The sequence below is a fragment of the Eumetopias jubatus genome, unplaced genomic scaffold (genome assembly GCF_037043125.1).
Source record: "Eumetopias jubatus isolate StellerSeaLion01/CBP00866 unplaced genomic scaffold, mEumJub1_p1.0 scaffold_2, whole genome shotgun sequence".
Taxonomy (NCBI): domain Eukaryota; kingdom Metazoa; phylum Chordata; class Mammalia; order Carnivora; family Otariidae; genus Eumetopias; species Eumetopias jubatus.
This window is the reverse complement of record NW_028274808.1, coordinates 64,881,333-64,906,094: the sequence shown is the minus strand read 5'-3', so window position 1 is coordinate 64,906,094 and position 24,762 is coordinate 64,881,333. Positions and strand designations below refer to the sequence as shown.

General features: G+C 36.4%; 1 protein-coding gene across 1 annotated transcript in view; it reads right to left on the bottom strand.

Annotated features, from left to right (window-relative positions):
* MARCHF1 (membrane associated ring-CH-type finger 1) overlaps positions 1 to 24,762 on the bottom strand; it is a 471,309-nt gene that overhangs the window by 153,449 nt on the left and 293,098 nt on the right. The window contains exon 5 of the mRNA XM_088021014.1: positions 3,152 to 3,202. Within this exon, the coding sequence (XP_087877140.1) occupies positions 3,152 to 3,202 (51 nt within the window). The remainder of the gene's footprint in view (positions 1 to 3,151; positions 3,203 to 24,762) is intronic.

The following is a 24,762-nucleotide window of genomic DNA, read 5'->3' as shown; positions in this document are numbered from 1 at the left end:
AGTTCAGGCACAGTGAACCATTCTTATAATTTAGGGTGGTATGCCATGCCTAAAATCTAAGTTCCCAGATGCCAGCCAAGGGCCAACCTTGCCAGCAGGCCTTTCTAAGAGAAGAGTCTCAGGCCTGCTCTGTTATCTTTTTTGCACAGGGAGTTATTAGTTCTACTTAATTAATTTATATAGATATGTAGATCTCATATGAGATCTACATATCTATGCAGGAGTATATATATACATATATACATATGGGATCTCATACAAGCTCATTGAATATATCAGTAAGCTCACTGAGTATATGGAAGTCCTCATTTCCAGTACAGAATATAATTACTGATGGGAAACATACCACAAATACTGATGATTAGAAAGTTCTGCTGGTTTAGTAGAAAACTGCAAGAGACAGGTAGGAAAGCAGACTCAGTAGTATGGAGGGAAGTTCTGATATCCCACTGGGGATGTAATCCTCTGTAATACCTGGGATTTTCCTGTATCGAAGAATTGGGGATGACATAAACTTGATAAAAATTAAGAAAGATGCCCATTTTGGGTAATACTGCTACTGACCTAAGATAATTTATTATTGTTAAATATATATATTTATTCTTATTCCACTCAGAACACAATGCATATATTGTAACTCCTGTCTCAAATTCATTTGCTTACAAAAAAGGTTTACAGAGTACTTATTTGGTGCTGTCACTGAGATATAAATAATTAAAAGTCCCATAATAAGTGCTTGCACAGGGCCAGGCACTGTTCTAAGCACCACTCCAAGAGGTAGATGCTATTATATATTCTCCTTTTATAGATAAAGTTATTAAGGAAGTTAAATAACCCTCCTAAGCAGTTTCTTTGGAATTCATGCTCTTAATTACTCTATTAAACTGATTCACACTCCTGAGAAGCTCCTAGTCTTTTTCTTTTTAATTTGTTTTTGACATAAAAATTATTTTGACAAAATCAGAGAAAAAGCATCTTGGTTCTGCTTTACTTTTTTTTCTCCACAACTTTAAAAGTTAAAGGACTCAAATATTGCTAGATTTTGCCATTTTACACTTGGTAGGTTACATGGTCCTAATGAAAAGTTTTTTACTTAATAATTCATGAAAAAGTAGTGAGGACTCAACAATGTATTTAGCATTTGTGACTGTCATTCTGAGAATGAATAAAAGGAAAGTCATGTTGGCTTAAAAAAGTAAACATGCACACAGCAATCTTTTTTTCTCTATGGGTGTCTGATAGTTGAGTTTTTGCTATTGTACAATTAGACTATTTAAGAAGAGAGCTTTTCATTTCCCTCTGAATTAATGCATTTTTGTCATTAATTGTCTCCCACACAGGGATACAATTAATACATACCAAAGCCTGGAAGAACTCACAGAAGGAAAACTACACTCCTGACTTTTTTATTTCTCAAAGAAGAAGTTAAAGGTTAAAAGTTATAAACAATCTGCATTATGTCAAACTCAAACAGCAGCTTGGAAATGCAATATAATTGTACCCCTGGATCATGAAACAGTATTTGGCGTGACAAAGGAGTTGTCAGTATGTTTACAAGCGTCTAGGTCGACATTAACATTCAAATTCAGAAAGATGACAGTGTTCTGAAGTTGTAGGCAAGGCTCTTCACAACGTGACTAAGATGACAGACGTCTGAAAGGTATTGTTTTAATTTACTACTTATGGAAACCTCCAAGTGACTAATACCAGCACCCTCATGTTACAGAGGAGGCAACTCTATCTCAGGGAGGTTAAGTGACTGTCTCATGGTCACATAAGAAGTGACAGCCCAGCAACGGACACTCAGATTCTCTTTCTCCAGAATTAGTACTAGACCACATTGCCTCTCGAATATTCACAAAGGCACTCAGATTTGAATGTAATTATAAATGTTCAGTCCCATGTGCTGAGATGTGATTCTCCATGGGTCTCTTGTATCTCTGCACGTCTTGTAAGCAGAATAGTTGCCTGCTTTAGTTCTGGACTATCTTTTTAAGGATGCTTGTATAAGGCGTAACAGTGTAACATAGAGATATTGCTTCACAGAGCAATGGACAGGCATACTTACCATCTATTGAAAATAGGAGAGTTTCCTAAGTGTAGGGTTGCACTCCTTTAACCAATCCAGTGTGTTTGGAGGAGTCACCTGACCATCTTGGCATTGTCTCCTAAGACCTGGCCTCAGGAAACCAGCTAAAGAAAATGCTGATACTCTGGCTACTGCTATTTTTCAATGAGTAATGAAGTTCTTTGTTTCTCAAAACAAAACAAAACAAAACAGTTCCTTAAACTGGAAGTGGATCTGTGTTCTATAGTGCCTGTAGCTGAAAACTATTGGCGGGGTTCTCTTGAAGTAAAATAATGTAAAATTACAAAATATACAAAATTAAGCTCAGGGCTGTGGAGGGTGCTGGCAAGTGAGTGGCCCTGTAGAACAAGTTCTATTCACAGGAAATCCATCGTTGTCTCAATTACATTTTTGGAAGTCATAATTTTCTGATTTGATAAATGGCTCGAAAAGACTTCTCACTCCCCAAGGACAAAGTCTGTACATTGCATTGTGTCTCATTTTAGAGACTAGCCCTTGATTTTTGTTTTCTAGACAAAATAAAAATCTAGAGTATCTCTGCCATGCCATAATCTTTTTGACACTCTGGTGTTTTGCTTAGATTTATACAGTCTAGGGAGTATTTTGTTTTTTTCATCCTTTGACTCCATAAAACAAATATGACTAAACTAATGTCTTAAGTTATTTCTAAAACTTGGCCTGGTTAATACAAACATAGTTGAGCCCAAACCTGTGGAAAAACTGGAAATTGTACCATGAATGTTGATACAGTTTCAAGTTAAGTATGTGACAGCTCCATGATGCTTGAAATGAGAGGAAAAAACGCCCATATTTTGCATGACATTCTGAAAGTAACAAATTATCTTTTGCATATGGCACTGAAACGGAAAATAACAGCTCATTTTATTGTGTGAAATTGTGTCCTCTTATCACAGCAAAAGCTCAAAATAGTTAAAATCATTAACAAGTCATATTTGTGTACTGCTCACAGATAACAGTTATAGGTTAGACATTATAAAATATTTACTTGAACTCATAAAATATGAAAATCAATAAACAATTAAATAAATATAGTTTACCTACTTTTGAAATATTACTTGATCGACTTGCCGATCGCCCGGGGGATTTGTCATTCTGAAAAATAAAATTAGAGACATCGATTAAAAATATAGCAATGGTCTTTACTGCGGAGGAAAGAAAGCAGAGCACAGGTCAATGTCTAAATGCTAGCATATTGTTCTGACTGATACACAAATTGCTTACACAGAATGGCTTTTGTCTTACCAAATTTTATTTCTCTAGTACATATCATTGTCCTTTCAAAAATGTTTCAATTAACATCAGCATATATATATATATATATATGTCTAAGAGTATTTATTACCAGGAAATGCTTGTTTCTCTAGAAAAATATATGCAGTTCCTTTAAAATAAATTAGAAAATGGATATGTAGTCCATTATTTCCTCTTCCACTTTTGCTACCAGGAAATTCTGAGTAAATTCTGTTTCTAGTGTCAGTAACTATTGCATACCAGGTACATGGTGCATACATCTAACTCCCGCTCTTTTAAAATAATTTGCTAATTTGCTTTAAAAATATAAACATTTAGAAGATACTTTTAGTACTGAATGGAGCACTGGGTGTACACGCAAACAATGAATCATGGAACACTCCACAAAAACTAATGATGTAATGTATGGTGATTAACATAACATAATAAAATAAAAAAAGATATTTTTAAATTTAAAACACTCAATTGTTCAAATTTAAATCATTTAAAAATTATTTTAAAGTTTAAAACTTCAAAATAAGTTAAAATTATAGCCTTAGTGTTTTTCTCTTAAAGGATTTCAAACTTAGTAGAAAAGAAGCATGAAAAAAGCTTTTGAATAGATAATTTTTCTTTAAAAAGCCTTACAATTTTAAGGTAGAAAGAGACCTTAAAAGTGGAGCCCCCTTTTTGGGAGCCCCGAGGCCTTCTTTTCCCAAAAATGGTGGCACTCCTGCCCAAGCCGGGGCCACCCCGAGGCCTTCTGTCTCGTCCAGGATGGTTGTTCTTTCTCCTCTGCCAATTATCTGCCAGTGGATAATTGACTGACAAATCAAAGTGTATGGGTATCATTCATTTTACATGTACCAAGAGATCACAGTACACCTTTCCTTCTGTAGAGAAAATGTTGGAAGAACCTGTTCTAGAAACCAAAAGTTTGTAAAGAATCTGAATTAACACTTTAGGATTCTTTTTAAAAAAAATTTCTGAGCAACTGGACTCAGTGCCAAAGTGGACCTTGGGTGGACACCCTCAGTGCATCTTGACATAGGTCATTTTTGAGAATTAAGCCGTTCTAACAATCTGTGGGTCTGGAAACTGCCCCACAATGACTGCCCCTGACCATCTCAGAAACACAGCCATGACAGGAGATGGCAAATGTCACTGTGGAGAAAACAGGAACTGCATTTACTTCAGACTGTCACTGTGTCATGCCCAGGCTGCAGATATTCCAGCTGAATAGGATTTTTTTCCTTTGACATGCAACATCCCTCTCATCCAACCACTGATGTCACTGCAGAGCGTGTTATTACAGACCAAGATGAGTCACAACGATACGATTAGTTACACCTCATAACAGGCCCGTGATCCAGCTGGAGATGAATGTATATGCTGCCAGCAGACATTTTTCTTTGATTAGTTTCCTCTGGTGATGGAGAGAGGTACTTTTCTCCTGACATCTCAACTCCTCTTCTTATAGAGACTAGAAAGCAAAACCAATCCATCTTCCCTTCTGAGTGAAATTCGGGATTTTGACACACTATTGTGTGAACAGAGGTAAATAAGTCACAAAATATAATAGACTGGGGGGGAATTTTGTTGTAGTGGTTGTTTTGTTATGTTTTCTATATTTACATAGTATTTGAAAACACAGTTAAGGAGCTAGAATTGAAAGGTGTTTCAGCAAGAACCCAGGAGTACTATAGAAATTTAATATGGCACCAGATTACTTAATTTTTCAAACCAAATAGGACTTTGTGTTGTTTTGAGATAAAAACAAGGAGGATCAGGTTCCCTCCACAATTGTCAATCAGTTTGGCATAAAGTTATAGGAAGCAGATAATTCCCATACTCTTCACCAGCAATGCCCAAGCTAATGGGGAGGAAGCATTTTCTTGATTATTTAGTACTTCAAGAGATCTTTTAACCCAAAATCCATTGGTTCTATTTTCTCCTACTGAAAGACTAGGCACTGCAAGAAATAAAGGAGCTTAGGCGAGGGTTACATTTTTTGCCCTGGCTAAGATCCCTATTGTTTCTTTTTCTTTCTTTTTTTTAATTATTTTTTTTCAGTTTTAAAGATTTTATTTATTTTATTTTTTTATTATGTTCAATTAGCCAACATATGATACATCATTAATTTTTGATGTAGTGTTCAACGATTCATCAGTTCAATATAACACCCATGCTCATCACCACACACGCCCTCCTTAATACCCATCACCCCCTTACTTCCACTCTCTTCTGCAACCCTCAGTTTGTTTCCCGGAGTCCAGAGTCTCTCACGGTTTGTCTCCCTCTCTGATTTCTTCCCATTCAGTTTTCCCTCCCTTCCCCTGTGGTCCTCTGCACTATTCCCTATTGTTTCTATTCCACTTAACATATGGGACAGAGGGTGCACACCCCTGCTGTGTCAGAGAGGGAGAGCCTGACTTGCAGCTTGCCCTGTGGTAATGCACTGGCTCTGGCAAGAACGTATTGTTTGACAATCCAGGGCGTTCCTCACTGTAACGTGTTTCCTCATGGTAAGAGTGAGTAGGATATCTTGGACAATAAGGAGGAGATAATATCTTGGGGATTGTTGTAAGAATCAAATGAGCTATACATGAACGCATTTTACAGTTTGCAAGGTTATAATATTTCCATTACTGTTCACAGGTAGAGGAAACACCCAACAAGCTCCCTCAAAAATCATGATAATCATCACATGTTACTAGACTCATAATTTAAATGTAAACATCCTAGTTTCTCTGCCCTGCAATTCTGCCTCTATTGTGGATTAGATTCTGGCATGTAAAATTTAAAAAAGAAAAATCAAACTCTTCTCTACCCAAGGGGATTAAGAAAGTTTGGTCTGCCCTGCTTTTGAAGCAAAGCAGCAAAAGCACTTTTGCTCTTGGAAAACTTCCAAAGCAATCTGTCTAATTTACTACGAATTAAGTAGTGGCTTGTCCCATTACTATTGCAATGACATATTCTTCTTTGTAGATTAGACAAATATGGTTGTCATACCTCGTTACCATCAGCTTGAATTCTTTACCTTACATTAAATAGAAGCTGTCTTAGAATCCAATATAAGTTACTGGTACCCAAACTGTAGTGACCTTTTAGGTCACTGAAAGTTGGAACCAACAAGAGTTTCAGACAGGTCTGCATGAGAAGTATGGGATCAACAAGCAGTAATGTTGAGTAGCTATCTTAGCAGATTGATTTTAGCAGATCAGTCACAGTATGCAGAGGGACAGACTTCTAATTTTATAAGTGCTTTTTAATATTTTCAAGAGGTTTTCAATTTTTGTTTGATATAAATATATCTGATACTGTTAGTTTTGTTTTGAGATTATTATTCATATAATAATAATTGTTTTTAGAATTTGATCTTACAAAACATGGTTGGATTTTTATTACCAGGAAAGAAAAATGATTACCAAATGAAAAAATCATTACAAAATTGTTTTAACATATTTTTAATGTTATACTCTAAGGAAAATGACATAGTTCCTTTAAAAGGCAATCCTCTGTGTTAAAGAATATACAATATGGCTGGACTTGTTTGTATCTACATATGACTACTCTGTATATTATACCATTGATCAGAAGAGGGCAGTAAGGAGACTTGGGGGAGGTTTTTTATGGAACTGAAGGAAAATAACTATTCCTGAGTGAAGAAACCAGAATAAGATCCACACATTTCACTGATATAATGCTATTCTCTAGTTATTTTCCATGGTCCCCCTTACCTCCAGCCCCTACCCCTGTCCAGGCTAAAAGTCAAGACTATCTGAAAGAAGAAAAAGAAATGAGGCAATTTTGAAGGTCCTCTGAAGAATTCTAAGTAGAAAATGGAACTATTTTTGCTAAGGTAATTAAAACGTGTAATTGAAGAAAAGTCTTTGAAAGCAATGTGGCTTATAAACAAAACACAGTGAAGCTGAATACTGCAATACACCCTTGATTAATAGATATATAAAAAAACTCATGTCCACTAAATGAAAAATGCTGTTTTTAATGTCTATGAAACATTTAAAATAATTTGCCCTCACATAATACCTTAACAAAAAACTTCAATAGAGATTTTATAGGGCACCTCTTTTGATATTGAGACAATAAATTTAGAAATAAAAAGTTGAAATGTGACTAATAAATCTTAATCACCACTAATTAACACATTTTTAGATAATGCATGGTTCAATGAAATGAAAACTCTCTGGAAAATTGTAGCCAGAAACTCTTGAAAATGTTCTATTAAGACCTGTAGGGAACACAGCAAAAGCTATAGCCAGAAAAAATGTATAACTGTAAATGCTTTCATTATTAAAGAAAACAGTAATGAAACCCAATAAAAGAATGTAGTAAAAAGAAAATAATAAAATATAAAAGCTAAAACTCACTAAAGAGATATAAATAAGAAGAATAAAGAAATATTTTCTTATAACAGGTCCTTGAAGATAATTACAAAATAGATGAGTTTCTAGTAAGACTTATTAAGGAAAAGAAAAAGCAGAAATAGATAAGATGAGAAAGGATAAATAACCAAAGACACAGAAAAAATTAGAAAAATTGTAACAGAATGCTACATATAACACTATTGCAACAAATCTGAAAACCTAGGAAAAAAACGAATCATATTCTAGCAAAGTAAAAGTTGTCAGAATTTATTTAAGAGGAAAACTTGAATAAATATAGTAATTGACAAAGAAGAGATTAGATAAGTAAATAGAAGTCTATATGCCCTAAAAAGAATAAGGGCATGATGATTTCACAAGTGAGTTTTACCTTACTTTTAAAGAACATATAATTCAATTTTTTTTACATTATTCTTGACCATAGAAACATAAAGTTCCCTAATTCATGTTATTAATCTTGCAGAAACTTCAAATGTGTTAAGACAGTACCCAAAAAGAAAGAAAGAGGGAAAAGAAAATTATGCTTTAGTCATATTTGGGACCACAGATGCAAAAATTCTTTTAAAATATTAGCATATGACACACTAGCAGTGTATCTAAAAAATGCACAGGAGGGGTGCCTGGGTGGCTCAGATGGTTAAGCTTCTGCCTTCGGCTCCGGCCATAATCCCAGGGTCCTGGGATCGCGCCCCTCTCCTGGCTCGGCAGGGAGCCTGCTTCTCTCTCTCCCTCTGCCTCCCCCCTGCTCATGCTCGCTCTCTCTCTCTGTATCTCTATGTCTCAAATGAATAAATAAAATCTTTAAAAAAATGCACAGGGAAGAGAATAAATGGGATTTATTCCAGATTTTTTTAAATCAGGAAATCTGGCAACATTTCATTAGATTACTACATTGAAAGAAACAAACATTATGATCTTACATGCTGAAAAGATGATTTGACAAACCTCTGCAGTCTTACTGCTATGTAAGCTCTAAGTAAAATAAGAATTGGAGGAAATCTCTTAAAGGGATAAAGATAACAAGTAAAATCAATGTCCAAATTTTTTCTAAATGGTAAAATACAAGAACTATGTTAAAGAAGTTCTGTTATGGATGCTTGCTCTTGCTATTATTATTCAACTATGTTAGAGTTTATAACAAACATAATAACAACAAAAAATTTTTTGGTAGTTAAATATGTTGAAAAGAAGGAAAACAAATCTTCTCTGACTGATATTAATAGAAATTCCAAGTGTACCTACTTAAAAAAAAACTATACTACAATTAATGAGACTTTTTAAAAAAAATTTTAGTTAACATATAGTGCAATATTGGTTTCTGGAGTAGAAATCAGTGATTACATACAATACCCAGTGCTCATCACAAGTGCCCTCTTTAGTACAATGGCTAGATACAGGGTAATTATACCATGGCAGAGTCTATTAAATTTCCTAAAATGCATCATCCCTTCTTCTGTATGAACAGAATGGTAACTGGGTATACGTCTTTCCAGTCACACTGTATCTCCCAGCGTTCCTTTCAATTACAGGCTGCCTATAACTAAATTCCCTCCCGTGAGATGTAAACAGAGCTCACAAATGTTAGTTTCCTGCCTGTCCCATAAATCTAAAATTTCTTCCATGCTCTTTTTCTATTGCTCAGTGCAAAGATTGTGACTCTCAGAGCAAGCCAGGAAACCGCATATTAAAGATAGTAGAGCTGAGTTCTCCTGAGTCCTTGAATGACCACATGGTGAAGAGCCCTCTTCCAATTTGGAACAAACACTCTAAACTGTCATGAAAGAGAAATAAACTTCTATTTCTTCAGAGCCGTCATGTTTTTCTGGATTTATTTATTGTGACAGTTTGGTCTATCTTAATGGAAATACTGCAAGATCAATAGCTTTTTTCCTTCTAGCAATAAATGCTTAGAAATGTGATAATAAAAACAAAGACCATAAAATACTTAAGAATAAATTTAACAAAGAAATCATAAAATCTTATTAAAAATATAAATTATAGAATCTTATTGAGAAGATCATGATCTGAACAAAAGAAAGGACCATTTTTATCAAAAGTGAGGGGGCGGAAAACAATTTACCATGCTAATGGACACCAAAAGAAAGCTGGGGTGGCAATCCTTATATCAGACAAATTAGATTTTAAGCCAAAGACTATAATAAGGGATGAGGAAGGACACTATATCCTACTTAAAGGGTCTATCCAACAAGAAGATCTAACAATTGTAAATATCTATGCCCCTAACATGGGAGCAGACAATTATATAAGCCAATTAATAACAAAAGCAAAGAAACACATCGACAACAATACAATAATAGTAGGGGACTTTAACACCCCCCCTCACTGAAATGGACAGATCATCTAAGCAAAAGATCAGCAAGGAAATAAAGACTTTAAATGACACACTGGATCAAATGGACTTCACAGACATATTCAGAACATTCCATCTCAAAGCAACAGAACAAACATTCTTCTCTAGTGCCCATGGAACATTCTCCAGAATAGATCACATCCTAGGTCACAAATCAGGTCTCAACCGGTACCAAAAGATTGGGATCATTCCCCGCATATTTTCAGACCACAATGCTTTGAAACTAGAACTCAATCACAAGAGGAAAGTCAGAAAGAACTCAAATAAATGGAGGCTAAAGAGCATCTTACTAAAGAATGAATAGGTCAACCAGGAAATTAAAGAAGAATTTTAAAAAATCATGGAAACAAATTAAAATGAAAACACAACTGTTCAAAATCTTTGGGATATAGCAAAGGCAGTCCTAAGAGGAACGTATAATGCAATACAAGCCTTTCTCAAGAAACAAGAAATGTCTCAAATACACAACCTAAGCCTACACCTAAAGGAGCTGGAGAAAGAACAGCAAATAAAGCCTAAACCCAGCAGGAAAAGAGAAATACAAAGATCGGAGCAGGAATCAATGAAATAGAAACCAAAAGCACAGTAGAACAGATCAACGAAACGAGGAGCTGGTTCTTTGAAAGAATTAACAAGATTGATAAACCCCTGGCCAGACTGATCAAAAAGAAATGAGAAAGGACCCAAACAAATAAAATCATGAATGAAAGAGGAGAGATCACAACCCACACCAAAGAAATACAAACAATTATAAGAACATATTATGAGCAACTATATGCCAGCAAATTAGATAACCTGGAAGAAATGGATGTATTCCTAGAGATGTATCAACTACAAAATCTGAACCAGGAAGAAATAGAAAACCTGAACAGACCTATAACCACTAAGGAAATTGAAGCAGTTATCAAAAATCTCCCAACAAACAAAAGCCCAAGGCCAGATGGCTTCCCAGGGGAATTCTACCAAAAATTTAAAGAAGAATTAATACCTATCCTTCTGAAACTGTTCCAAAAAATAGAAATGGCAGGAAAACTTCAAAACTCGTTTTATGAGGCCACCATTACCTTGATCCCAAAACTAGACAAAGACCCCATCAAAAAGAATTACAGACCAATATCCTTGATGAACATGGATGCCAAAATTCTCACAAAAACACTAGCCAATAGGATCCAACAGTACACTAAAAGGATTATTCACCACCACCAAGTGGGATTTATCCCTGGGCTGCAAGGTTGGTTCAACATGCACAAATCAATCGATGTGATACAATACATTAATAAAAGAAAGAACAAGAACCATATGATCCTCTCAGTAGATGCAGAAAAAGCATTTGACAAAGTACAGCATCCTTTCTTGATCAAAACTCTTCAGAGTATAGGGATAGTGGGTACACACCTCAATATCATAAAAGCCATCTATGAAAAACCCACAGCCAGTATCATTCTCAATGGGGAAAAAACAGAGCTTTCCCACTAAGGTCAGGAACATGGCAGGGATGTCCACTATCACCACTGCTATTCAACATAGTACTAGAAGTCCTAGCCACAGCAATCAGACAACAAAAAGAAATAAAAGGCATCCAAATCGGCAAAGAAGAAGTCAAACTCTCATGCTTTGCAGATGATATGATACTTTATGTGGAAAACCCAAAAGACTCCACCCCAAACCTGCTAGAACTCATACAGGACTTCAGTAAAGTGGCAGGATATAAAATCAATGCACAGACATCAGTGGCATTCCTATACACCAACAACAAGACAGAAGAGAAATTAAGGAGTTGATTCCATTTATAATTGCACCCAAACCATAAGATACCTAGGAATAAATCTAACCAAAGAGGCAAAGAATCTGTACTCAGAAAACTATAAAATACTCATGAAAGAAATTGAGGAAGACACAAAGAAATGGAACAAGTTCCATGCTTATGGATTGGAAGAACAAATATTGTGAAGATGTCAATGCTCTCTAGAGCAATCTACACATTCAATGCTATCCCTATGAAAATACCATCCACTTTTTTCAAAGAAATGGGACAAATAATCCTAAAATTTGTATGGAACCAAAAAAGACCCCGAATAGCAAGAGGAATGTTGAAAAAGAAAAGCAAAGCTGGGGGCATCACAATTCCAGACTTCAAGCTTATTACAAAGCTGTGATCATCAAGACAGTATGGTACTGGCACCAAAACAGACACATAGATCAATGCAACAGAATAGAGAGCCCAGAAATGGACCCTCTATGGTCAACTAATCTTCGACAGAGCAGGAAAGAATGTCCAGTGGAAAAAAGACAGTCTCTTCAACAAATGGTGTTGGCATAATTGGACAGCCACATGCAGAAGAATGAAACTGGACCATTTCCTTACACCACACACAAAAATAAACTCAAAATGGATGAAAGACCTAAATATGAGACAGGAGTTCATCCAAACCCTAGAGGAGAACACAGGCAGCAACCTCTTCGACCTCAGCCACAGCAACTTCTTCCTAGAAACATTGCCAAAGACAAGGGAAGCAAGGGCAAAAACTGGGACTTCATCAAGATAAAAAGCTTTTGCACAGCAAACAGTCAAAAAAACCAAAAGACAACTGACAGAATGGGAGAAGATATTTGCAAATGACATATCAGATAAAGGGCTAGTATCCAAAATCTATAAAGAACTCATCAAACTCAACACCCAAAGAACAAATAATCCAATCAAGAAATGGGCAGAAGACATGAAAAGACATTTTTCCAAAGAAGACATCCAGATGGCCAACAGACACATGAAAAAGTGCTCAACATCGCTCGGCATCAGGGAAATCCAAATCAAAACCTCAATGAGATACCACCTCACACCAGTCAGAATGGCTAAAATTAACAAGTCAGGAAACGACAGATGTTGGCGGGGATGTGGAGAAAGGGGAACCGTCCTACACTGTTGGTGGGAATGCAAGCTGGTGCAGCCACTCTGGAAAACAGTATGGAGGTTCCTCAAAAAGTTGAAAATAGAGCTACCCTACGACCCAGCAATTGCACTACTGGGTATTTACCCCAAAGATACAAATGTAGTGATCCGAAGGGGTACATGCACCCCGATGTTTATAGCAGCAATGTCCTCAATAGCCAAACTATGGAAAAAGCCAAGATGTCCATCAACAAATGAATGGATAAAGAAGATGTGGTATATATACACATTGGGATATTTTGCAGCCATCAGAAAAAATGAAATCTTGCCATTTGCAACGACGTGGATGGAACTAGAGGGTACTATGCTAAGTGAAATAAGTCAATCAGAGAAAGACATGTATCATATGATCTCACTGATCTGAGGAATTCTTAATCTCAGGAAACAAACTAAGGGTTGCTCAGTATGGGGTGGGAGGGATGGGGTGGCTGGGTGATAGACATTGGGGAAGGTATGTGCTATGGTGAGCACTGTGGATTGAGTAAGACTGTTAAATTACAGAGCTGTACCTCTGAAATAAATAATGCATTATATATTTTAAAAAAAGAAGAAGATAGTAGGAAGGGAAAAATGAAGGGGCGACGAATCATGAGAGATGATGGACTCTGAGAAACAAACTGAGTGTTCTAGAGGGGAGGGGGGTGGGATGGGTTAGCCTGGTGATGGGTATTAAAGAGGGCACGTTCTGCATGGAGCACTCAGTGTTATACGCAAACAATGAATCATGGAACGCTACATCAAAAACTAATGATGTAATGTATGGTGATTAACATAACATAATAATGTAAAATTAAAAAAAAAGTACCACTTTTTGACGGGAAGATAATTTATTTCTTCCTTTGTGAAGCAGAAAGGAGATAGATAAAATTATCTTAAGGAACATAATATAGAAAAAGAAATGCCCTGAGAATAGCCAAGAAAATAATGAAAAAAAGATCTCCTTATGCCAGGCATTACCCATATAAAAAATCACTGTGATTAAGTGATATGGCATTGGCATAAGAATTGACCAAAATTTCAGTGAAATCCAGAATTGAAAATCCAGAAACAGATAAAATAATTTCACATATAATAAAATTAGCATTTCAAGTTAATTTTGAAAGGAAAGTTGACATAATAAATGTTTCTGACAACTGACTATCTACATGGAAGAAAAAATCAAGCCCATGCTAAATGGCATATACAATCATAGACTCCAGATGGAAAAAAGTCTTGAATACCAAAAATTAAAAAAAAATTTGAAATAAGCCTAAATTAAAAATTTAATGTTGGGGTGGGGGAAGTCTATATAACTAATAAGAGAACAACCAGAAGCTGTAAGTCATATTTGATTATATTTAATTATGTCTGGAAGAAATACAAAAATTAAAGTGAATAAACAAACAATAAAGTTATAAGAAAGCACAACAGAGAAGACTGATAAAGTTCAATCTGTGTAATATGCAAAGAGGTTTTTGTCTAGTCACAAAAAAGGCAACAGACGAAATCCAATAGAAAAAAAATTGAGTAATAGATAAGGATAGAAATTCACAAAAAAAGGGACTACAGATTGTTAATAAACATATAAGAGGCTTAAAATCACAAACTGTCAGAAAAATGCTAATTAAAGTAAAAACAAGGCATTGCTTTACACCCATCATGCTGGAAAGATTGAAAAGAGTGATAGCCCTCTGTTGCTGGTGGGCATAAGAAGAAAGAAGGCTCTCAAAAATTGCCAGTAGAAGTGTGAATTTTTGCACTGTCATTTGAAAAAACATCTGGCGACATCTGTTAAAGTTAAAAATACTACTTTTTTGCAGTAATCTCCCTCCTGGGAATCTATCCCAGAGATATAAAAGCACTGGTTCATAAGAATATGTGAATAAGGACACTTAACACAGATCTGTTCTTAATTGAAAAAGAAAAAATCTTGGCAGTAAAGACGTGCCAGTTGTGAAGCTGGTGTTCTCAAAACTTTAAGCCCACTGTCCTAAATTGTACTCTGATGATGGGGCTCTGCAACCCACATTTGTGTTTCATCACCCAACTCCCCCTGAAGCTCTGCTAAGAGGGGGCACCACAAGGCAAACTGGAAGGCTGGAAAAGGAAAATGGGATCTGCTTCATCCCACTTGCTTTCTGTTGGCTTCCTCTCTGCTCCTTGTGTGAATATCATTCTAGAAATGCTTCTTCACCCTAGTCCCTGCAGGTTCCTCCAACAGCAGTAGCTGAGTACAGCAGGCAGTTTTTCTAACAACCTCAGAAACAGACTCCACACTTTGTAGATACCAGCACCAGCCAGCTGGCTCCGTCCTCACAAGTATGAGTTTCCATTCCATGGGTCTCTTTTTTCAAGCTTTAAATAATTCCAATTTCTTTTCTTTGTTCACCCAGACAAGGCCACAAATCTTTACAAAAGTCTGATTTCTCTATGTTAAAACAAAAGTTTGATTTCTCTCTCCTGACTAGATCCTGACTAATGGAGTAAACAATGCTCTCCAATAGAGAAATGATGACATAGGTTATAGTAGAGCCCCACTTTGGAATATTGTGCAATTATGAAATAGAATGAATCAGCTCTCTGCCATTTGGCCAAAGGAATTTCCACACGATAAGATGGAGTGAGAAAAGTAAAATGAGAAGTGGTATAATAGGGTTATTTGAAAAACACAGAAGGACAGAACTTCTATAAATATCAATGTGTGCACATATTCACGTGTAGACATGTATTTGTGTATGACTCTACGCACACAGACCAAGTCATGGAAGGAACTCATGAGTGTGTTAACATGACTTTCTTGGGGGGAGAGTGGGAGGGCAGAAGGAGAGTCCAGTGAAAAAGGAGAAAGAAGATAAGGGGGGGAAAGAGTCCTTAAAAAGAAAAAGAGCATGTTGGATACCTGTTTATGTAAAATTATAGATGGATGTGATGTGCACACAGAAATTATAATGCAAATGTGAAGTTATATCTTTATGTATTGGTAGGTGATAATATCCATGATATATTATTAAGGTGAGAAGAGTTAAAGAATAATGTGTTGAGGGCAATTTCATTTCTTTAAAATCAAGTATACAGAACCTCTAGATATATTTATGTACTTACATATATATTTTTGACTGAGCAAAAATATACTCATCCAATATTGGCTATTACCACACCATCTATTCACCGTGCTTACCGTCAGTCCCTCAGCATGGCAGGACTGCAGGGAGCAGAGAAGCATATGGAAATATTCTAGCTTTTTCTATACATCTTTCGGTGGTATAGTTTTGCTTGTTTTTCATATTTTTTAAATAAAATATCAAATTAAGAAAATCAAAGAAACAAAATGGCAAAGTTAGTCTTACTCATCAAAGATTATATATCATAAGGGGATAAAGGTGTGTGGGGGGGATCAAAAGAGCTGCAAGAAACATATGGTGTTTCTATTCCCCAAGACAGTATAGTATATGGAACATAAAGGCACCAAATTAATTATTGAGTCAAGTAGGATTGGTGGGAAAAAAACGGGATCTGTGGCTATGACATTTGGATTAGAGCTTCATTACTAACCATGAGACCATAAGAAAATCATCTACCCTTTCTGGCCTTGGCTTGCTGAATTTGCAAAACGGGCATAAGAACACAGGGATGGTTACTTTTTCAAAAATAGTAGTAAAAGCAAATACGATACACTTTGAAAAAGCATGTTCCAAATATAGTGTAAGGCACGCTATAAGTCCAACTAGGATAGTAGGATTATGAAGCCTGGGCTTGCTGGAGTTAAAGGGAGACTATGAAAGGGACATTTATTTGTCAGTGGTCACATTTGTTATTAAATTTTGCACTATATAAAAGTTACTGAAAATACTCTTAATTTTCTTAAAAACAAACATATTCCCAAATGCCAAATTTAAGGGAAAAACTTACTAATCTTGCTAATCATGATACTGAATAAAAGCCTTTTATCTATTCGGATAACCCAAACAATTGTATTGGCTAGTAAATAAAGAATATAAAAATCATGTGATGGAAATCTCTCTTCCCTCCCTAAAAATGTCGTGCAAAAATACCCTCTTAATGTGCACACTTCTAAAAGAAAGACTCTCTACTGATGTCTGACATGCCATTTTGAACAAGTCAGCAATTGTAATTTCTAGCATGAGAACAAAAGGACAAGTTTTTTAAAAAAAGTTTTTACACTCCAGGACTGAAAATGTTTCAAATGGAGTCTTGTTTGGATGGACAGAAAAATAATATAGTAAAAATAATATAGTAAAGTAATCATTGGCTAAATTGCCAAAGCACCAAGGAAAAGGCCCTGAGGGTCTAATTTACACATCTTCACAGTTATGAAAAGATAGAAGGGGCCCTGGATGGCTGCTAAAATGTAGAAGGTGATGTTTCCAGTTCAGTGGCTTGTTTGAAAAGGGATTCTTGTCTGTTTGTTTGTTTGTTTTCACAGTATACAGAGTAAGGTCAGCATAACCTTTTAGTGTACAACATTTGAACCTTTCTAAGAGTGAAATATAAGCAGTTTTATTTGTTCCCACAATTCTGTTCTATAGGACTATGTTCATATTAAAAGCAGGGAACTCACCACACCTCTAGTATTCTAAGAATGTACACCTAATTGACAAAACGTCTTGTATTTTTTACTGGTGCATGTATAAAATTCTTTTTGGTCATATGCTTTCTATCACAATACTCTTAATTAATACTCAAGAAAATCTGGATTTTGTATTGAAGATGGTGGAGGAGTGGGGGACTCCATTTCAACCAGTCCCCTGAATTTAGCTAGATATCGCACAAGCCACTCTGAGCACCCACGAAATCAGCCTGAGATATAAGGCTATGGGGGCAGAGGATCATCAGTCGAGAGGTACAAAAGATGGAGTTGGGATTGCTTGGACAGACGTGGGAGTATAAACAGAAGGGGGAGGGGACCACCAGAAGCTAGCCTTTGGAAAGTAATACCCCTGTACAAAAGCGTCCTGCACCTGGGGACCAGTGATAGCTTGGAGAGCAGTGGCCGAGGGATGGGAAGGGACTGATAACAGTGCTCAAGGAGAACACAGGGGCTGAAGGGGCAAATACTGGGACCGGGAGGCTGCAGAGCCTCCAGCTGCTGCCTGTGCCCGCAACCCCGCTGGAGAGGACCCGAGGTGGACTGGGGCAGCCACAGCCCCCGCCCTTGCCCGAGAGGACCCAACGTGGACCTGAGCCCATGGAAATGGGGCTGGAGGATGCCAAAGTTCTCAACAAAATCCCAGCTAATAGGATTCAACAGCACATTAGAAGGATCATCCACCATGACCAAATGGGATTTATCCCCGGGATGCAAGGGTGGTTCAACATTCACAAATCAATCAATGCGATAGAACACATTAATAAGAGGAGAGAGAAGAACCATATGGTCCTCTCAATTGATGAAGAAAAAGCATTTGACAAAATACAGGATCCTTTCCTGATTAAAACTCCTCAGAGTATAAGGATAGAGGGAACATTCCTCAATTTCATAAAATCCATCTATGAAAAACCCACAGCGAATATCATCCTCAATGGGGAAAAGCTGAGATCCTTTCCCTTAAGATCAGGAACACAACAGGGATGCCCAGTCTCGCCACTATTGTTCAACATAGTATTAGAAGTCCTGGCAACAACAATCAGACAACAAAAAGAAATAAAATGTATTCAGATTGGCAAAGAAGAAGTCAAACTCTCTCTTCACAGACGACATGATACTTTATGTGGAAAACCTAAAAGACACCACCCCCAAATTACTAGAACTCATATAGCAATTCAGTAATGTGGCAGGATACAAAATCAATGCACAGAAATCAGTTGCTTTCTTATACACTAACAATGTAACTGTAGAAATAGAAATTAGAGAATTGATTCCATGTATAATAGCACCAAAAACCATAAAATACCTTGGAACAAACTTAACCAAAGAGGTAAAGGATCTATTCTCTAGGAATTACAGAACACTCATGTAAGAAATCGAAGAAGACACAAAAAGATGGAAAAATATTCCATGCTCATGGATCGGAAGAATAAACATTGTTTAAATAGCTATGCTGCCCAGAGCAATCTATACCTTCAACGCCATCCCGATCAAAATTCCAATGGCATTTTTCAAAGTGCTGGAACAAAGAATCCTAAAATTTGTATGGAATCAGAAAAGATTCAGAATCACCAAGGAAATGTTGAAAAAGGAAAACAAAGCTGGGGGCATCACGTTGGGAGATTTCAAGCTATATTACAAAACCGTGATCACCAAGACAGCATGGTATTGGCACAAAAACAGACACATAGACCAATGGAACAGAATAGAGACCCCAAATATGGACCCTCAACTCTGGTCAAATAATATTTGACAAAGCGGGAAAAAATATGCAATGGAAAAAAGACAGTCTCTTCAATAAATGGTGATGGGAAAATTGGACAGCTATATACAGAAGAATGAAACTCGACCATTCTCTTACACCATACACAAAGGTAAACTCAAAATGGATGAAAGACCTCAATGTGAGGCAGGAACCCAACAAAATTCTAGAGGAGAACATAGGCAGTAACCTCTTTGACATCGGCCACAGCAAATTCTTTCAAGATACATCTCCAAAGGCAAGGGAAACAAAAGCAAAAATGAACTTTTGGGACTTCATCAAGATAAAAAGCTTCTGCACAGCAAAGGAAACAGTTAACAAAACAAAGAGGCAACCCATGGAATGGGAGAAGATTTTTGCAAATGACACTACAGACAAAGGGCTGCTATCCAAGATCTATAAAGAACTTCTCAAACTCAACACCCAAAAAACAAATAATCAAGTCAATAAATGGGCAGAGGACATGAACAGACACTTCTCCCAAGTAGACATACAAATGGCTAACAGACACATGAAAAAATGTTCATCATTAGCCATCAGGGAAATCCAAATCAAAACCACGTTGATATACCAACTTACACCAGTTAGTGTGTAAAAATTGACAATGCAGGAAACGACAAATGTTGGAAAGGTTGTAGAGAAAGGGGAACCCTCCTACACTGTTGGTGGGAATGAAAGTTGGTACAGCCACTTTGGAAAACAGTGTGGAGGTGCCTCAAAAAATTAAAAATAGAGCTACCCTATGACCCAGTAATTGCACTACTGGGTATTTACCCCAAAGACAGAGATGAAGTGAAAAGAAGGGCCATATGCACCCCAATGTTCATAGCAGCAAGGTCCGCAATAGCCAAACTGTGGAAAGAGTTGAGATGCCCTTCAACAGACGAATGGATAAAGAAGATGTGGTCCATATATACAATGGAATATTACTCAGCCATCAGAAAGGATGAATACCCAACTTTTCCATCAACATGGTTGGGACCGGAGGAGATTATGCTAAGTGAAATAAGTCAAACAGAGAAAGTCAATTATCATATGGTTTCACTTATTTGTGGAACATAAGGAATAGCGTGGAGGACATTAGGAGAAGGAAGGGAAAAATGAAGGGGAGGATTCAAAGGGGGAGAGGAACCATGAGAGACTATGGACTCCGAGAAACAAACTGAGGGTTTTGGAGGGGAGGGGGGAGGGGCGAGGGGGATGGATTAGTCCGGTCATGGGTATTAAGGAGGGCATGTATTGCATGGAGCACGAGTGTTATATGCAAACAATGAATCATGGATTATTACATCAAAAACTAATGATGTACTATATGGTGACTAACATAACATAATAAAAAAAAAAGAAAAGAAAATCTACCGTCAGTTTCCTTTTAATTATTTTGGCAAATATATATAAAAAGTCCCATTCCCTATTAATTAGCTGGCTGTTTTCCTTATAAATGCTAAACATTTCCCCCAATTTTTGGCCTTTTTCTGTCTTGGCATCTCAGAGTTTAAGTAATAAAGACTTCATACATTCATTTGAATTCCAGATGTTCTTCTTGTAGGTGTGCTAGACATCTATTTGTCACTTGAGATCCATGTCCCACTGTTTATACACAGATCTGTGCCCAGGAGATACACCTGGGTAGACCTCATCACGGACCCTTTGCTCTGACTTCTGATTTCATTCCACCAGTGAGGACCCCCAGTAGGAGATTATAGGAATGGAGGACAATGAGACAGAGTAATTATCCCCTCCTTGAAACATCACCAGAGGTGGGCTCTGTCCTCTAATTGGAGGTCTCAGCAGTTGTCAGGCAGCCCTCTCCACAAGACCCGCTGTGTCTCTGCGTTCTGAAAAATGCTCCTTCTCTCTGTCTTTTCAAGCGCTGGGTAGCAATACTTCCTGCTGTCTCAAAGCCAGGGAGTAGTGAACTATCCCTTGTATCTTCTACATGCTTTGCTCACACCCATTGTAAATAGACTATTAATTCCCCCCAAATTATCCAATTTAGAAGTACCATCTGTTTCCTTCTGTACCTTAATGGATATAGGTCATTTTTAGTATTCTTTGTTTAGCCTTATCATTATTATTATCATTATTAATTTTTCCTTAGTTTTTATCAAATTAAGATCTTAAAAGGTTGCTTTAGGGGTATGATTATATTTTATCTACCACAGTCTGCAGCTACTAGAAAATCTATCAAGTAGTTTTCAAACTACTTTTTGTATTAGAGTTATATTATTTCCTTCTATGAGTTTAATTTAAATTAAGATTGGAGACATGTTTGTTTAAGACAGTCCATGTATTAGAGACCAACCATTTAAAATGTGCTGCACTGTAGGATGTTTTCATTAGCATTTTTCATCTTCCATTCTATTAAAAGCACTTTAATCACCATATATTTCTTAAAACACTGTCAGGGAAAATTCAGGCTAGGTTTTTTGGTTTGTTTTTTTTTTTTACTAAATTCTGGAATAGAATTTAAAAATTCTAAAATCTTCGCAGCACACACAAACACACACATACACGTTTACTCAAATGTCTGTTTAGGCAAGTTTCTGATCCATGCAAAGATTGGTAATTCTTCCTTCTGTACTTGTGGGAGAGCTTCCCATGTGATGTGCTACTTCCAGTCTGTTCCATTCCTGTGCCAGCCTTCTATTCTTGTCCCCACTCCGTTATTCAACTCTTTCTCCCTCCTTCCTTCTGTCAGTAATATATAAAGAAATGTGATGAAATTTTATCCTTGGGTATGTAAATTTTGGTTCTATAAAATAGCAGAAGACACACGAGATTTTCCTAGTTGGATAAATAGGCACAATGAGTTAGATATGGATGAGAGCATAGTACCAGAAAAGGTGATATTATCCAATTTTAGGCCTTTTCCCCTCACTGTCATTTATTTCTGGCCCACTTTTGACAATTTCTCATTATATGATAATATTGGCCCAGCAGGGAGTCTGCAGTTACAAATTCTTTTTTTTTTTTTAAGATTTTAGTTATTTGATAGAGAGGGAGAAAGAGAGAGTGCGTACTGGCAAGCAGGAGTGGTGTGGGGGAGGGGGAGAGCGGAGGGAGAGGGAGAAGCAGATTCCACGCTGAGCAGGGAGCCTGAGGCCTGGCTCCATCCCAGGACCGGGAGATTATGACCTGAGCAAAGTCAGGTCAAAATTTAACTGACTGAGCCACCCAGGCGCCCCTGGAATTACAGATTCTTAAGGCAACATTTCATGGAGCTCTTTTAAGAAGAAAGCCTGAAAGTTGATCTTAGTTAGCATAAATGCAAATCTCATGCATGCAGGAAAACAGCATATGGCTGGATGGTTTCTAGATCATTACAATAGCTTTAACATAACTTTTCTCCCTTTATCTTTCTCTGTCTCTCTCCATTGCTATCGAGTAATCCTTCCTTAAGCTATTTTTAAAAACAAACAAAGAATAACTGAACTCACACTTTAGACCATTATTTCAGGATTCTTGTCCATTATTATCAGGGTAATTATTAGACAAACAATACAGGGTAGGAAAACAGGTGACCTCACAAAAGGCCATAGTAAAATCAAATAATTTTTCCACATATGCACTCTCTTGAATCCAGGAGGAAATGATTAGGAATGGCACTGGAGAGTTATTACTTAATATGGTATTATAGCTAATAAATGGTAAACTTGCCAGAATGATTGAGTTCAATTTCCACCTATACCACTTAAGGTGCATCCTGGGCAAGATATTTATCTGCTTGCAATTTCTGTTGATGTACCTGTAGAATGTTGATAATAAGACAGTCCTCTAAAGATTGTTGTGAGAATTAAATTAGAAAGTGGAGATAAACTGTTTAGCATGGAACATAATGGGCTAACCAAATTGTATCATAGTTTTACATTTTATATAAACTTTAAATCTTATTTATATACAGCCTGTATTTCATTACTTGAGAGGCATAATCTGTTAGAAATAGAAGTTCTGATTCTTGAAAGAAGTTCCATTTCTTGAAAATGTGGAAAAATTAGTTTCAGAAATATGTTATGAAACATTTTTTCATAAAATTAAAACTACCCCTTCAAATCTCACCTATGGATAGTAATAGAGATATGAGACTCTGTCTCATCCAAAAGTAAGGCCAGTGTGGAACAGGATATCTGCTTTTGGCTCTCATCAGCATGACACTCAAAACAAAGCCTCAGTGGGCCTTGGTCACTTCTAGAAAAATCTTAACAAGTTGGCATATTGTAAAAGACAACTATAAGAGAAATACGTATACCATAAAGAGATGGGAAGAAATGATTTCTGACTACCAAAAAGACATCAATAGTAAATACATTATTATCATCATCAAAATAAATAAGGATAAGAATGAACTTGCAGTCAGATGTACTTGATTCAAATTCTAGAACAGTTCACATACTCACTAGCTATGTGATCTTGGGCCGGTCACTTTACTTCTCAGTGTCTCATGTTATTCTTTCATTGGGTTTTTAATGATTAGCAATATTATAAGTACCAAACTGAGTAGGATTTTTGGCATGTGTTTCAATAAAGAATGATAGAAGTGGCTCTAAAATGAAAAGTTTTAGCCACTGGATTTTCATGAACTCCCTGATTCTCCACCACACACACACACCACACACACAGAAGTCATCCCTAATAAACATACAATGTAAGTAAAATTTTGCTTGCTATACAAACTCAACTTTTATAAAACTCCCCTAGCCCCCAGCTCTAACTATGTTACTGTCTTCAAACTTCCTTCACATAAAAATTCTGGAGACTCATTGTACATAAATAGCAATTACTAATGAAATTGATCTGGGAGTAAATTTATGTATATTATTCTACATCATTACTTGATAAAGGGTTTCTCAGGGGAAGGGACTATATTTCAGTTGCATTTTTATTCTCTTTAAATCAAATCCAATACCTGCTTGGAACATTATAGATGTTTAATAAATTAAAAAGAACTGTTCTGTTTGTTTTAGAGAGATATTAGCATAAGTATTCTTGAGAATAATAGACAATAAGTATGTGACAGTAATTTATATATTTCATTGATGAACAATAAAATATGCCTTTATTTTATACATTTATAATGGAAAAATTAAATTCCATACCCATTTTTAAAATGTGGCTAAATTATAAAGCCACAAATACAAAGCAACATTGGACTGATTTTGGTCGTAGTATGTTATGTTGTGGATTTCATATACAATACAATGTGATAATGTTATTTATGAAAGTTTAGTAGCAGGACTGGATTAATCAGAAGCAATTGCACTTTGACCTGAGTTGATGAGCTGAAATTTTTAAAAGAGATAGAAAGAATAGTGGTTGATATCTACTAAAAGTGCTACCTGGAATTCTAATAT